Here is a 15,555-nt window from a genome sequence, read left to right as displayed (position 1 = left end):
TTATAAGTTCGTTTCTTTCTAAAATTTTAGAAGTTTATTCCATAATATAAAATCTTGTGTTCGTCTCTATGAGTTGGACATTTATCTACTAACTAGGATATGATAACATCTTATCCCAAAATCATTTGAATTGTGTAGTTGTTTTAGATTCTAGGATCAGATGATATCATATATCGATTAGCAGGTTAATATCCAACTCAGACGACTGTCAATTTTTAACAAAAAAAGACAAGTTTGAAACATACGAATAGTTGAGTGAACATTTTTATAATTTTTACTAGTTGATGGACTCAACAAAACAAAATAATATCTTATAGTGAATGAATCATTTTATAATTTTTAATAGTCGATGAATTTAATAAAACAATGTCATATAGTTGGTACCATATAAACTTATGTACAGTAGAGGGCTCAAAATAGAATAAGACCTTATAACCCGATCTAACTACAAACGGCGTAGTACGGTTGTCATGTAATTACACGCGCCATTAAGAATGTGAAAACAGAGAGGGTGAGAATGCAGGAGATTTTTTAGATTTGCTGTGATCGATAGAATGCCGTTTTAAGGAGCATGAACGAATGCACCATTTGTGTTCCAAACTCTCTGATTATCCATTTCGAGATCCAATCTCATCCCATAGCTTATACAACATTGGAATCAAGTTTTCTTCTCTTCCTTTTTCTTTTTGCATTTCGTCCAAATTTCTGGAAATATAACTCTTTTCGGATATTTTCGCTTAGAAAGCAAAAAGTTTTCGTTGTTCGTTTCTTCCTGATCATTTTGGATTCGAGGTAAGTCTCTATCCGAGCTTTTTCAATTTAATTTTCGATTTTTAAAACTGGGTTTACTTTTAAAATTCAAGTGGTTGATTTGTTTCAGTTTTATTCTTTTTAATATAAGTTTGATCCTGCATACTGCATTATTATTCATCTTTTCCTTTGTTATCTCTTCATAAGACGTCTTCTTAACTTATTTTTTTCCTTTTTGAACCTTGAAAATACATAAGAGTTAAAGTTTATGTCTTGGTTAAAGCTGTAAGAGCGTTGGATTCCTCTTGTTTGAATGGCGTGCCATTGATATATTTTCCGAATTTTGCCAACCTTTTTATTGTTCATTCATTATTTATCGTCTTTTTCTTTGAATTGGATCAGTTGTAATTGTTGGTATTAGTGTGTTCGACAATATTCTCTTATGGGAATTTGAGTTGAATATATTTATGTTCATGGTAAATTACCATTTGAGCTTTAGTTCATGGGATGATCTGGATTTTCTTTGCATGTATTGCATTTTAATAATATATAGAAACATTTTCTGCTTGAGTTTTCGTTTTCTTTCTGTCGTGTTAGCCTATTAGTTCTTTGTTTACAATGTTATCGTTGATGTAATGTATGACTATAATTACAAAACAAATTCGATGTCATGTGGTGTTTTTCCGGCAGGTTTTGTTGAAGGAAGTGCACCATGTTCAGGGGTTCACCTTATAGGAATCAAAGATCCAAAGGGTTGAAGGTGAAGCATGCTCTGCAAATATGTCTTCTGACTGCCATTTGCATTTGGCTGCTTTACCAAGTTAGGCACTCGAGTGAGAAGAAAGCCGAGTACGAGAAATCGGCGACCCAAGTCATAAAGTTGGGGAGAAAGGACCTTCCTCAACCAGAGAAAACGATTATTAAGGATGTGCGGATCAAGGAGGAAGACGAGGAAGGAAGCAAGATTGGAGAAGAAGATAACAAGCTTGAGGAAACTGAAACTGAAGGAAGAGGGAATGCAGATGATGATGTGATGGGTGAGCACGATGATGTGAAACCGGAAGAGGAAACCAAGCACACCGAAACTACTACAGACGGCGAGAAGGAAAATGAAGAAATCCGGAACACTGAAGTTGAAGAAAAGGAAAGCGGAGACCTGGAGAGTGAAAAGACTAAAGAGAATGTTGGTGAAGATAAGGGGTTAGAAGAGAGTAAAGAGGACAGTGAAAACAAGGTGAGTGAAGTCAATACAGAGGACACCGAGGAGAGTCGAGAGAAGGAAAATACACATATCGGGAAAGAGAGCGTCCCAACGGAAAGCCGCAAGAAAGAGACTGAGAAGAGTGGAGGTGAGATGGAAAATGTTGGTACATCAGATGATCGGGTCCATGACGGAGTTGAAAGGAGCAATGAAGAAGCAAGAGAAGAACTTTACAAGGGGGATGATGCTTCAAGCGAGGTAAGCCATGATAGCCAACATGTATCAGTTGAGAATGAGTCAGGTGGTTCAGAAAATTCCAAGGAGTTGGAGCAGTTAAAAGACAATGGTAAAAATGAGTTTGACCAGGAGAAAGGATCGAATAGCCGTGAAGCAGCCAGTGTCCATCATAACGAGTCGAATGTGCAGGAGAATGAAACAACTGAGAACAATCAAGGGAGTGGTAATGAGAGCACCGAGGCTTCAGTGACGGATACAAACTCAAATGGGAACCAGAATTGTACAGAGGCAACATCCGATTCAACTCGGAATGAAAATGATCAGCAATTGGAGAAATCCGCCTCAGTTGGCAATGGCGAGAGGTTAGATTTAAATGCAATTTCCACTTTGACTGAGCACGTGAATGGAGCTAATGGAGGTTCTGCAAGCTCTACCGGTAACTCTGAATCTGTTGAATCAAATGGGAAGACTGAGAACTCTGATGCATGGACAGGATCAGACAGCAATTCTTCATCTTCAGTTACAAGCCAAAATGACAAAGTTCAGACTGACGAATCCAACAATAATTCTGGAGTAGAGGGTACACGGGAAAAACTTATTTCCTTAAACACAATTGATAATTCAAATGCTGGCCAGAATGAAGGAGTTCATTCTTCTGATTCTTCAATTGCCGAAGAGAAGACAACATCCTCGAACACTAATGATAATGCTGGTGCTGCACAGAGTGAGAATGAGAGTGGTGGCGATACCAACAATGATGCAAATGTAAATGGGAGAGACAGCAGCACTGACAATCAGAGCAACACTAACGACATTGCAAATGCAAATGAAGATGCTATTGAAAAGGACAACAATAATTCAAATTTAAATGAAAATGCTGTTCAGAACAAGAAGACGAAGAATGCAGGTCAGAATGAGAATAATGCTTCCCAGAGCAACAATGAGAAAGCAAGTCAGAATGAGAGCAACGATACTGTTCTGCGCAATAACAACAACAACGAGAATGCTGGGCAAAATGAGAACAATGCTGCTCAGAGCGTTGCCGACAACCAGAATGTTGGTCAGAATGAGAATAATGCTTCCCAGAGCAACAACAATAACAATGAGAATGCAAGTCAGATTGAGAACAATGATCATGTTCAGATCAATACCAACAACAATGAGAATACAAGTCGGATTGAGAACAATGATGCTGTTCAGATCAACACCAACAACAACGAGAATGCAAGTGAGAATGAGAACAATGCTGCTAAGAGAAATAACAACAAAGAAAATGCAGGTCGGAATGAGAATAATGCTTCCCAGAACTACAACAGCAATAACAGTGAGAATGCAAGTCAGAATGAGAACAACGCTGTTCAAATAGCCACCAACAACGAGCATGCAGGTATGGATGGGAACAATGCTTCCCAGAGCTGCAACAACAGTGAGAATGCAAGACAGAATGAGAACAACAATACTGTTGAAAACGATATCCACGATAAGAATGCAGGTAAGAATGAGAACAATGCTGCTCAGAGCATTACTCACAAAGAAAATAAAGGTCAGACTGAGAATAATGCCTCCCAAAACTTGAACAACAACAACAACAACAGCAACAACAATGTAAACGCAAGCCAGAATAAGAACAATGATACTGCTCAGGGAAACACAAACAACCAAGAAACCACAAGTCAGAATGAGACTAATAGGGCTCGGACCCACAATAATGAAAATGCAGGTCAGAATGAAAACAACAATTCTGCTCAAAGCGCAACCAACAACAGTGGGAATTCAGATGAGAATGAGAACAATAATGTTTCACAGACCCACAAGGACAACAATGCAAGTGACAATTTTAGGACTTTGCCAGGTACCAGAACAGGGGGAAATGATGGTGAGAACGTAGCTGCAGAGTGAAAATGATGGATCTGTTGTTCACTATATGACTATTATAGCCATCAAAGTTTTGTTTTCTTCTTACTGAGATGAAAAGGCAATTATGAGTTCCTGGCTATTTGTGCTTTAATGTGATATTAGTACTGAAAGTGTTTGTTTTGTGCTTCTACTTCTAATGATAACACTCCATATTTCCATAAGCCACGTATGTATATGTCTAAATTGTGTTCTACGGTCTACCAAAAATGGAAGTCATAGGTTTTGACTCAACAGAGTATCTTCCTGGAGGTCTTTTGCTTAACAACGAAAGTTTTTTTTCTGCAAATGTGTCTAGGGGCTTCTTAGATCATCATTTTGAGTCCATGACTTTGTTGCTCAACTAACAAATACCAGTGAGGTTGGCAAAGCAATAAAATCTGATAGTGCCCCAACACCTAAAATCTATCTGAAAAACCAGACCATTTACCTTATCTTTATCATCCGAAGTTCCGGTTGGAGATTTTAGGATTTCTTGGTTACATCATTGTTGCTCATGAAATGACCTTCCATATATCATTAAACTGTGAAAACTTGGTATCTTCCATTGAGAAAGCAAGCTCTCTAGTCTTCAGTGATTTGTCATAATCTTTACCAATATTCTTCTCTTTCAATGGGTATAGTTTAACTCCCTAATCATTTTCTTGTCCTATTCTCACTTATTATACTCCATTTCTGATAGGTAATCTCAACTCTCGAATCATTCTCATGTAGTTTCAATCTGGCTTTCGTATTTTCAATATCCAGTTCTACTACCAACGGCTCCCGCATCGACACCCAGGCTACGAATTTGTGTAAATAATTCTCCAACTATACGGTACTTTTTTTTTGTTAGATTTTCTGATTATGAAAAGTTACAAACTATAATTTGATTTAAAAATAATAAAATATGAAAAGTTGATCATTTTCCATTAAAAATAATAAAATATGAAATGAATAAAATTAATAATAATCAAATTAACCCTCATTTTTATACTATATTTTAATTTAGTCCTAATTTTAAAAATTAAACATCGATATTTCAATATTATACCAATTTAATTCATGTTCTAACTCATCCATCCTCTTCACTACCACCCTCGGCATATTCCCCATCATTGCCTTATGTGCCTACCTTAACCCGTCGTTCTCGAGCACTTCTGTCGTTGTTTCGAGGGTAATGTTAAGGGGAGAAGAAATAGAAGTGATGTTAAGGGAAGAAAAAATAGGAAAGAAAAGGGATTAAATTAATAGAGTATTAAAATATTAAGATTTTTTTTTAGAATAAGGATTAAATTGAAATAAAGTGTAAAATTGGAAAGTTAAATTTAGGCTTAATACCATAATAAGTGCCTAAACTATACTGCTTTTCACAAATAGTCGCCTAAAGTATTTTCTGACTCATTCTGGTTCCTAACGTTACAAACGTTATCATTTTAGATGTTCGGGTTGTTAACGATGTTAATTTCTTCCGTTAAGTGACATGTGTCACAATATGGTGATTTTAAAATTTATTTTTTTTAAAAACATTAAAAATATTATTATATTTATAAAAAAACACTAATTTTTCTTAAATTATAATAGAGCCTCAAATTCCTCAAATCATAACCTTAACCCCCAGCCGCTGCCCTTTTCGTCCACGATCACTGCCGCCGATGTAGTCCATACCATCTTCCTAGTCATACACTGTTGTAGTTGTCGCCGATTGTGCATCAAAATCACGTGGGATCGTAATTTTTATCATTGGGTTTGTGGGGTATAAAATGTTGATTCCTCGACTGTCAATCAATCACAATTTTATAGGGGTTTTGGTCGTCAGGGGGAGGTGAGGTCGGGTGGAGCTTTGTCGATGGTAAAAGTCGATGGCCAGCGTGGGTTTAGGGGTTGAAATGAAGGTTTTCAAAGCTTTAGGGGTTATTTCAAAAAATTTATGTGCTTAAAAATATATAATTTTAATTTTTTAATTTTAAATATTTTTTAAAAAAAATTACCTGATTATGAAACATGTCACTTAACGGGGGAAATTAACACCGTTGACGGCCCAAACACTTATTGTGGTAATCTTTGTAATGTTAGACACCGTGATGAGTCCAAACATACTTTAGGTACCTATTCATGAAAAACGATATAGTTTGGATACTTATTTTGGTATTAAGCCTTAAATTTATTAATAACAACATCATCTTCCGTTAAAAGATTAATGGAACAAGAATAAACCGTTACTTTTTTAAGTCAAAAAATGATTTTATAATTTTTTTATAGTTAGAACTTAACAAAAAGAAGTTCTATAACCAGGAGTAGGGGTGAGCGTTCGATAGAGTCGAGTAAAAAAATTTCGAGTTATTCGAGTTTACGAGTCCTACTTTATAACTTGGAATTGACTTAAAAAATTTTTGAGTCGAGTTTATAAAATTCTAGTCTAGTCGAGTCAAAATTTTGATTTTATATTTATATTTAATTATAAATATTTACAATATTATGACATTATTTGATTCTAATTTAGATAATATTTTATAACCCGATACAATACATATATAGTTTTTTCATATTTTTTTTCATATTTGATTTACATATACCATATACAAAGTCAAAGTATTCGACTCAAATTTGAAAATCAATCTATTCATTACTAAAAAATTCAAGTTATTTGAGTTGTATTTCACAACTCGATTTGAACTTGAAATTTTTCCGAGTCGAGTTGAGTTTATGAAATTACAACTCGAAGTCAATTCAAATCGAGTTTTTTCAAGTCCAGTTGAGTCAAAAGAAATCGATTTTTTGAGTTAAGTCGAGTTTTGCTCACCCCTAACCAAGAGACTTTTACTATATTACCCAAAAGTTTAAGATATCCCCTTTCTGTATTCGTTTCGAATAAAGTTTTTATACGTATGGTCTCTAATTATGGGGTATTATTGTATTAAATCCTTCGATTATTAAAAGTTATAAAATGGTCCTCCAACTATAGAGTGTTGCTTTATTGAGTCCCTTGACTATTAAAAGTTACAACATGGTCACCTGACTATTCATTATATTCAAAACTCATCTTTTTTCGTTAAAAAATTAGCGGATGTCTAAGTTGGATGTTAACATGATGACCCGAATATGATGATTTGAGATAAGATTTTATCATATCGCAATCAACAAGTTAACGTTTAACTAAAAATAACATCAATTTTATAACGAAAAAGGGAATTAGCAAAACACCACTCTATAGTCAAGGGAGCAAAACAACACTCTATAGTTGGAGGATTATTTTGTAACTTTTAATAGTCGAGGGACTTAATAAAGCAGTACCCTATAGCCGGGTGACCATTTGTGTACTTTACCCTTTTTTCATATAGAATGCGTACTCTACGCAAACGTCTATTATTTGATTGCTAAGAATATTTCTTTGACAGATTTTTTAAACACATACAGTACCCCACACTCGGTTGTAACAAACTTTCTTCCGCATATCTTCAATCCCATGAACTCATTTGATTTAAAATTGAACAATTAATCTTGTTTGCATCACTTGTTATGTTGAAATCATGATAATTCTCAAATCTAAAACAATTGACAATGTTTATACGGTGGAATTGTTTTTCTCTAAGTTTTACATACATCAGAGTACTCTTCCAAAAGCTTCTTGTTATTGACCAAAAATCTAATATCGACACCCCAGGTCTAGATAACATAGTACATGCTACAGAGTTAACGCGACAACAGATGAAAACGGGGTGATTTAAGCCAGAAAAATCTATTAGGAAATGGATTCTTATCAACACAGCCATATTTCTCCAACACATGCACAAATAAATATTTTCTCTAACACAAAAATGTAGCGGAATAGTTCATTTTTGTTAATAGTAATGTTGAGATGACCACAATAACTGAATTCAGTAGCGCTGTATGAAACCTGGCAAAAGGCACTCTACTTTTCCCTCGATGGAGATCTCTCATTTTTCTGATCATGTTAATCCAGACGCTTAAATAAAACACAAATTGGAAAGGAAAGTTTCTCAAACAGTTGTGCTTGCACAGAATACATGTTACTGAATATCAACAAAAAGAAACCATTTCTACTCCCCCCCAGTTTTTGATGACTTTCGTGCATTCTTTATCTAGTTGGATCATAATTCCTTCACATACTTCATTGTTCAAAATTTTGCATTCTCATTTTTTACGACTCATAATTCTCCATCTTCATCGTCGAGTTGCTTACCTTGAAGTTTTGCAGCTTTCAGTTTCTCACCTACATCAGAGTACTCTTCCAAAAGCGTCTTGTCACTGACCAAACACAGACTGAGGATGTGATAGCATCAACATATGCATATGTACTTTGTCTACTATAACTCAAAAATAAATCGAGTTTTTCTTTCTGCCCACGTGCGTACTCACAAATGAAGTCAATAATGGAGTACTATTTTTGTGTCAAATGCACTAATATAGCTTATATCATATTTCTGTGGTGCAATCAATTTCCCTTTTGCATAACATTCCAAATGGACAAAACTTATATAATTAGTCTTAGTAACTGCTGATGAAGAATAATTCATGATTAAAGTTATTAATCATGTGTGTATGATCTCATTTCATTGGTTTGCTAGCTGCCCTCTACGAAAGGGAAATATGAAACTTATGAACTAAATTTAATCAACTTTAGGCGGCCTATAGTGGGTGCTTCTAGTGTATACTTTACGTTAACCATCCACATTTTATTCAGAGTATATAAGTGTTTATTTTAAATAAAAAATTTTTATTAAACTTGAATTTTATTTATGTCCACTCACGTATAAAGTAGAAAAAATCAATTAAAGATCTTATATAAAAATATATATCTATTCCTGCCACTACCTTATGCAGACAAACCAAAAAGATTTTTATGCCTTCAACCTGCTGGACGATGCCCCATTTCATCGTGTAAAATTTGTGGATTAATAAGATTAACTTGTAGAAATTCAAGTCTTTTAAGGTATAGTGTATCTTCAACATTTCCACTTAAAAGACAGTGGTGCAACTATTACTTGGACAATATGAATAGTTTTCAAATAAGGAATGAAGTTGTCCGATTGTCGATGCATAACTTTATGCCTTGGACTCACCGTTCATGCATACTCTAATATTTCCGCATTTTTTGACTTGCTCGTTCCACATTATTACTTTATTACTATACTAATATTAGTTTCTCTCTTTTTGCACAGCCAACCAGGTTTTATACTATCCACTATTATAATACACATAAACTAAACATATCCATGGAAACATTCAGGCAGAAAATTTTGAATTTCAAAGTGTTTTCATTAACTCTCGAGTTTGAAGGTTGAACTTGAGAACCAGCACAAGAGGAACAAGCAAAGCTACGTACAGAAAGATGGGCAATCGATCATGAAAATTGAACCGAAAACAACTTGAGAAAAATCTGGCAGCAAGATTTAGAGAAAGGGTCTTTCATTTCATTATACGTGTGAGAATAAATACAATCTACTGAAAACTGGGAAGAAATATCATCGTCCTCACATATAAATAATAGCATGAGAAAAGATCATACATACGTACGTGTTTCAAAGGACTCGTCTGTTGCTTTCCTTTTTCTTGGAAACTACATAACAAAGATCATTCAACCAAGAGGAAGAATAATCACTGAAAACCATAAGTTTCGCACAATATATTGCCTGGCTCCATCCTGTCTGCCTATTTCTCTAATTCTACGAACCAATGCTGTTTTAAACTTGTAAATTGTACCGAGTTAGACAAAGAAAGAGAGAAAAGAGTTGTACATTAAGTTGCAGCCTACAAAGGGAAGTATGAATGGAAGGGCAATCTGGTCTAACCAACCGTCACTGTAGAGAAATGGATGGTTGAGAAAGGTGAGAATGGGCTGTCATGGGAAGCCATTTTCTGAAACTTTCCCATTTCAGCCCCACCAGGGTGTGAAGATTGGAAGGGGACATAGAGATGGGGTTATAAAAGAGGGACCCAGATGCCTTGAAAGGGGAGGAAGATGAATGGAATAATAGGGCCATTTTTATGCACGCGGGGGAATAAACTTTGTTTGTACAAGGCCAAAGCCGAAGCAATTGGTTTCAGGGGATTGTTGGGTTTTGGTGGCCGGTGAAAGAGCCTTTTCAACTTACCCTTCGGCCTAAACTTGTTTATGGATATCTATTCGGCTTTTCATTTCTTCCCTCTTAATGGATATCTAAATTGGAGCGACTTGGAAAGCATCAAAATTATGATTGGGCGACAAACCAAATTTACTTAGTTGTATTACGATTACTTAATGGATATCAATTAATTCAATGATTATATTATATATGTTGAACTAGGAAAAAACATTTGAAGTAGTAAATAGTAGGAAGTTGGAAAAAAAAATAAGATTTTTAACTAAATAGTTCTGATTTCCCATTATGTATTAGTCATTTTCATTATTTTTTTAAAATTAATTATATATCCGATCTATTGACCGACTAATCCAGTTCAGTTACTACAGAGACGAGGACGACCCTCCCAATTTAATTTGCTCCATTCGCAAACACCAAGATTTAAACTTCTAACCTTACTTAAAAGACTTAATATATTATCTCACTAGACCAAATCTTATTATCATCGTATAATTAAAATAAAAAAGCCGCGACACGAAGATAACCGACATTTTCCCAAGTAACAATGACAATGACATGGGTAATCAAGTGCTGTGCCTTAGACGTTAATGTTTCTCTTTATTCAAAGGAAGCCATCATCATTCTTCAAAAAGTTTCTGAAATTTTTTAATTATTAATTGCAACTTGGAAATGATATTACATTTTCTAGAAACCCTCCTTTTCGTATAATTATTCAAATTATAATTAAAGTTTGAAATCAAGTTAAATTAAATATAATTATTGAAGTTTTTTAAATTACAATAATTTAAATAACATATGAAATCACTTTAAAATATCATATTATATTATAAATAACTTAGCAACGAATGAAAAATGGTGAAATTCAACCTTATCTTGAGAGAACAAAATGCCCGATGTAATCCAATAGAGGTGATTTTGGGTAAGATTCACCTAATAGATTAGTCCGTTAAAAAATTTAGTCTATTAGACCATCTTTAAAATTATTTTATGATTTACAACAAATATTATAGTATAGAGGAAACCCGTCACGTCGACATAATGGATTTTAATAATATATAATTTTTAATTATATTTTGTCATATTAAGATGAAAATTTTGAAAAAGAAATAATTTTTCATTAGAATTCATCTCGTCGATATGACAAAATTATCTTATACTGCAGCATTTGTCATAAATCTTAAAATAATTTACTTGTTAATGTATTAGATTAAATTTACTTGTTCATGTTCGTTAAAAAATTTCGTTAAGTGATACGTGTTATAATTTATTAATTTTAAAATTAAAAAAAAAACTTAAAAATATTTTATTTTCAAAAACCCCTATTTTTTCTAAAATACCAAAAAACCTAAACTATGAAAATCTCTTATTTTAGTCTCATTTACTCCAATCGTTAGTCACCTCCGGCCACCCATTCACCGGCGGCAGGCCACCCATACATCGTCGACCACCCACTAACCAGTTACAACTCTTAATTTCATCTCAAAACCTAAAATTCTCAAATCTCTAAATTTCAATCCCTAAAATCTCAAATACTCAATCTCTTAAATTCATTTGATTGACAGTAGTAATTGGTTGTTTAATCAACTATAGAAACCGATATCTTTTCCATTTAATCGGTCGGCCGTTTGAATTTTGATCGTTTGGCCATGAAAATTAAATCCACGAAAGGGAGGGAGAGCAGAGGAGGGATAGGGGAGGCACGCGTTGGCCTTTTTTTTTAAAAAAAAATCTTTTAAAATTTTTTATAAAAAAAAATTAAAATTATAGGTTTGTAACACGTGTCGTTTAACAAATTTTTTTAATGACTGTTATAATTAAAATACCTAAATTAATAATATTTTTAATGTTATGCATCTAAAATGGTAACATTTATAATTTTAGGCATCTAAAACAGATTTTCAATAAAAAAATACGTATAAAAAATTAAAATATATGACAATTGATAATTTTAAAATTTTAGGTGGTGACCTCCCCACCCGCCCCGGGTAGGCCTATCCCTGGCCACATGAACACTGGAGCTGTGGTATGTTTTGGTTCCCTTACATAAGAATGCCTTTCTTCTTTTGGCTTTTGAAATCGATAATTGTTGTTTTTATTGGTGTTGGAATATTGTAATTGCTACATCGAATTCATTGTTTCGATTAGGAATTAGGATGTAGGTGTGATCAATGTAGTAAAGAACTTAAGATAGAGAACAATAAAAACCAAGGCTTGAAATGAAATAGGAAATCGCCCCAAGTTTATACTTGATTTTGCGTTGTTGTTTACTGACCGAACTTGATTTGGCAAAGTGCTGCTTTTCACAAATGTTACGATGAGACAGTTCGAGTTTTGTTGGAGGTATTCACTAAGAATTTTAGCAATATTTGTTGAATCTTTAGGTACGTGGATTTCTGGGGCAACAACAATTGGAGGAGGCTTTAACAGGGATGGACCTTGTAATTATTCCAGCTGGAGTTCCTAGGAAACATGGAATGACAAGAGATGGTCTTTTCAACATCAATGCTGGAATTGTTAAGACTATGTGAAGGAATTGTGAAGTGTTGTCCCAAAGCTATTGTCAATTACTTTCATGGTAGCTACATATTTTTCCATTGTTGATTAGTCGATGTTGGTTTTGTTAGACAATGTTGGATAGCCTTCTTTGGTAATCATTTTCACATGGCATAGGCATATAGCAGAAAATTTAGTCTATCTGTGATGAATCTAAACGTTTGCAGCCTAGTTGTCTTCATTGTTGTGTACCGATATTCACTAATAACTATTGCCCCATTGTTTTGGTATCTTTAGAGGTGGAAGTTTTGGGTCTGGACCCACGAGAGGTTGATGTTCCAGTTGCCGGGGGGACATGCAGGGGTTACTATTTTACCTCTTTTATCTCAGATTCAAGGGACTTGTTTCCAAGCATTAACGTGCTAGCTAATTTGAATTAAAATGGCATTCTATGTAACAATCTCCTTATACAGGTTAAGCCCCCATGCTCTTTCACCGCAAGAGAAATTGATTATCTGACAGATCCTATTCAGAATGGTGGTACAGAGGTCGTTGAGGTAAAGCATATTTTTTTTCCTTGACTGAAAACTCAAATGGCTTGAAATGCCCTAGTGATCTAAAAGTTATTAAATCCAAGTATAACACACCTACTAGTTAGCATTCTATAGGCCATTTTTGTTGGAGTCCGTATTTTCCATCTTGTTATCCAGTAACTCGATCTATATAGAAACATTACCAGTTGCATCTGGAGATTGAGAAAAGGACACGTTATGGGGTAGAAGTGACTTTTCTTTGCTATAACATGGATCAATTGAAACAAAATGCTCCGAGAAAGTAACCGTACAGGATTTATGAATTAGGGCATGATTTAATGATTAAAGAATAATTGTTTAGAAATGAACTGATAAAAAGATGATGCTGGGGGATTAAGTGTTATTTGATCTAATGCAGCTAGCTGCCTTTAAAATTTTCAGGTAGTCCTACAAATAAATCTAGCCATGTCCTGAGCTTTTAACGATAAGGATGAATCCAGAGCTTTGCATTTCTATTTTTCTTAATGGACTTGTAACTATTAGCGATGATTACATTCTTCTCTACATCAATGGATTTAATTTTAACTGTAAGACAAAAAGTTGAGCGCACCACATTTGTACTTCATGCGCCACTCATTCTGTCAGTTATTCTGAAGTTATCCACTTATGTTACTTCATGTTCGCATCATTGTCTGGGTTCTGGAAACTTATTTATTCCGGTGTTCTGTTCCCATGTGATGTATGCACACTTGAAGTCTGGTGAGTGACCCATTATGTGCAACTTCTTGCAGGCATGATTTTAGCTGAAGCTTAATGCATATCACAAAACATAAATAAAAGTGCAGGCATACGTTGCTGTTAAATTTGCTGATGCATGTCTCCGTAGCTTAAGAGGTGATGCCAGAATTGTCGAATGTGCATATGTTGCATCTCATGTATGTTATACAGGTCCACCTACGCTTGAATCTCTCTCTCTCTCTCTCTCTTCCTGTTCTAGGTTTTTTAACAACTAGTATATTTCCTTTTGCAGGTAACTGAATTACCTTTCTTCGCATCCAAGGTAAGACTGGGTCGTTCCGGTGCTGAGGAAGAAATACACCCTCTCGACCCAATTAACGAGTATGAGAGGTCTGTAACAGTAACCATCTTTGTTAGATGTAATAAAATATCTCACTGTCCAATATTTTATTTAAATCTCACCATGAAAATCCCAATGATGATCAACAGGGTTGGCTTGGAGAAGGCAAAGAGGGAGCTTGTAGCTGGCATTCAAAAGGGGATTTCATTTGTCAACAAATAAATACGGGTAGCTGATAACTTGGTTTCCCCTTAGAAACACTATATTTCTATATTCCATTTCTCAAAATAACGTTCACAAGCGTCGTAATTGTCAAATAAAATATTTATTTTTCTCAAATAAAATAATGAGTAAATTATATAAATGATCACTCAACTATAGGGTTTGGTCTCGAAATGACTATCATTTTTAAATTTGCGTCAATATGATCACTAAACTATTTAAATAGTTTAAATATAGCTAATTGCCGTTAACAATTGACGAAAGTGTTTATGTGACAATTAACAAAATTGGTATAATTAGAGCGCGGGTCCTTGTAAAGTTACATATGCACGGCACTTATACACTTTATTTTCTTTCATTTTGGTCACTACTTGTTAGGGATGGCAACCTGAATACAATAAAGATGACAGGGAGGAAATGGCTAACTGAATCCATGGCATGAACCTGAAAACAGTATCCACAGCTGCTGCCATAACCAGGGGCGGGCGTTAGCCGTTGGACCGATGTGCCCTGCCCCCCAAAAAATGAAAATTAGTATTTGACATCTCAATTTTAAAAAAAAAAATCTAGTTCCTTCATGATTTTTAATATTTTCACTTTTAATTTCTTTGAATTTTTAATTTAATTTCTTTTTTTTATTTTTTTTAAATTTATCATTAAGTTTCAAAAATTAAAAAACAATGAATTTAAACTTCTAAACTTTTCAAAAAAAAAATTAGATAAGTATCGAAAATATTTTGCCAAAATCCTTCACCATATCCATAACCATCATTGTCAAGCCATTTGCCCACGGAATTTTGTTTGTTAATCATATCAGTGTGATTTATTTTTGTTAATCGGGGGAAATCATAGAATCAAAATTTCAAATTACCAAGTAAAAAGGGTTAAGTAATTCTTTTTTACATGAATTATATTCAATTTCAAATAAATAACACTGAAAAATCATCTATAAAATTGAGAATGTTTTATATGATATTAAAATATTATGTATAATTCATGTACTAAAAGAGTATTTAAACCAAAATTAATAATAAATACTTCAAG

General features: G+C 34.1%; 1 protein-coding gene and 1 pseudogene across 2 annotated transcripts; both read left to right on the top strand.

Annotated features, from left to right (window-relative positions):
- The first annotated feature begins 736 nt into the window (after positions 1 to 736).
- Positions 737 to 4,249, top strand: LOC120130863 (putative uncharacterized protein DDB_G0286901). Of its 2 annotated transcripts, XM_039148016.1 has the most exons (4): positions 737 to 792; positions 1,441 to 3,302; positions 3,468 to 3,860; positions 3,909 to 4,249. In XM_039148016.1, the coding sequence occupies exons 2-4, from the start codon at positions 1,463 to 1,465 to the stop codon at positions 4,085 to 4,087; spliced, it is 2,412 nt and encodes an 803-aa protein (XP_039003947.1). In that variant the 5' UTR covers positions 737 to 792; positions 1,441 to 1,462; the 3' UTR covers positions 4,088 to 4,249. The 2 variants fall into 2 exon arrangements, with proteins under 2 accessions (XP_039003947.1, XP_039003946.1); XM_039148015.1 differs by having other exon boundaries at positions 3,468 to 4,249.
- Positions 4,250 to 12,669: 8,420 nt separating this feature from the next.
- LOC120131011 lies at positions 12,670 to 14,578 on the top strand (annotated as a pseudogene).
- Positions 14,579 to 15,555: the final 977 nt, after the last annotated feature.

The sequence above is a fragment of the Hibiscus syriacus genome, unplaced genomic scaffold (genome assembly GCF_006381635.1).
Source record: "Hibiscus syriacus cultivar Baekdansim isolate YM2019G1 unplaced genomic scaffold, ASM638163v2 tig00110548_pilon, whole genome shotgun sequence".
NCBI lineage: Eukaryota > Viridiplantae > Streptophyta > Magnoliopsida > Malvales > Malvaceae > Hibiscus > Hibiscus syriacus.
Note: the sequence above shows the minus strand (reverse complement) of the source record. Positions and strands in the feature narration are given on the sequence as shown.

Excerpts from the sequence above, each read along its gene's own strand:
- LOC120130863 (XM_039148015.1), top strand. The coding sequence starts at position 1,463 with ATGTTCAGGGGTTCACCTTATAGGAATCAAAGATCCAAAGGGTTGAAG. Across the intron at positions 3,303-3,467 it reads CAATAACAATGAGAATGCAA|GTCGGAATGAGAATAATGCT; the intron begins GTCAGATTGAGA and ends AAGAAAATGCAG.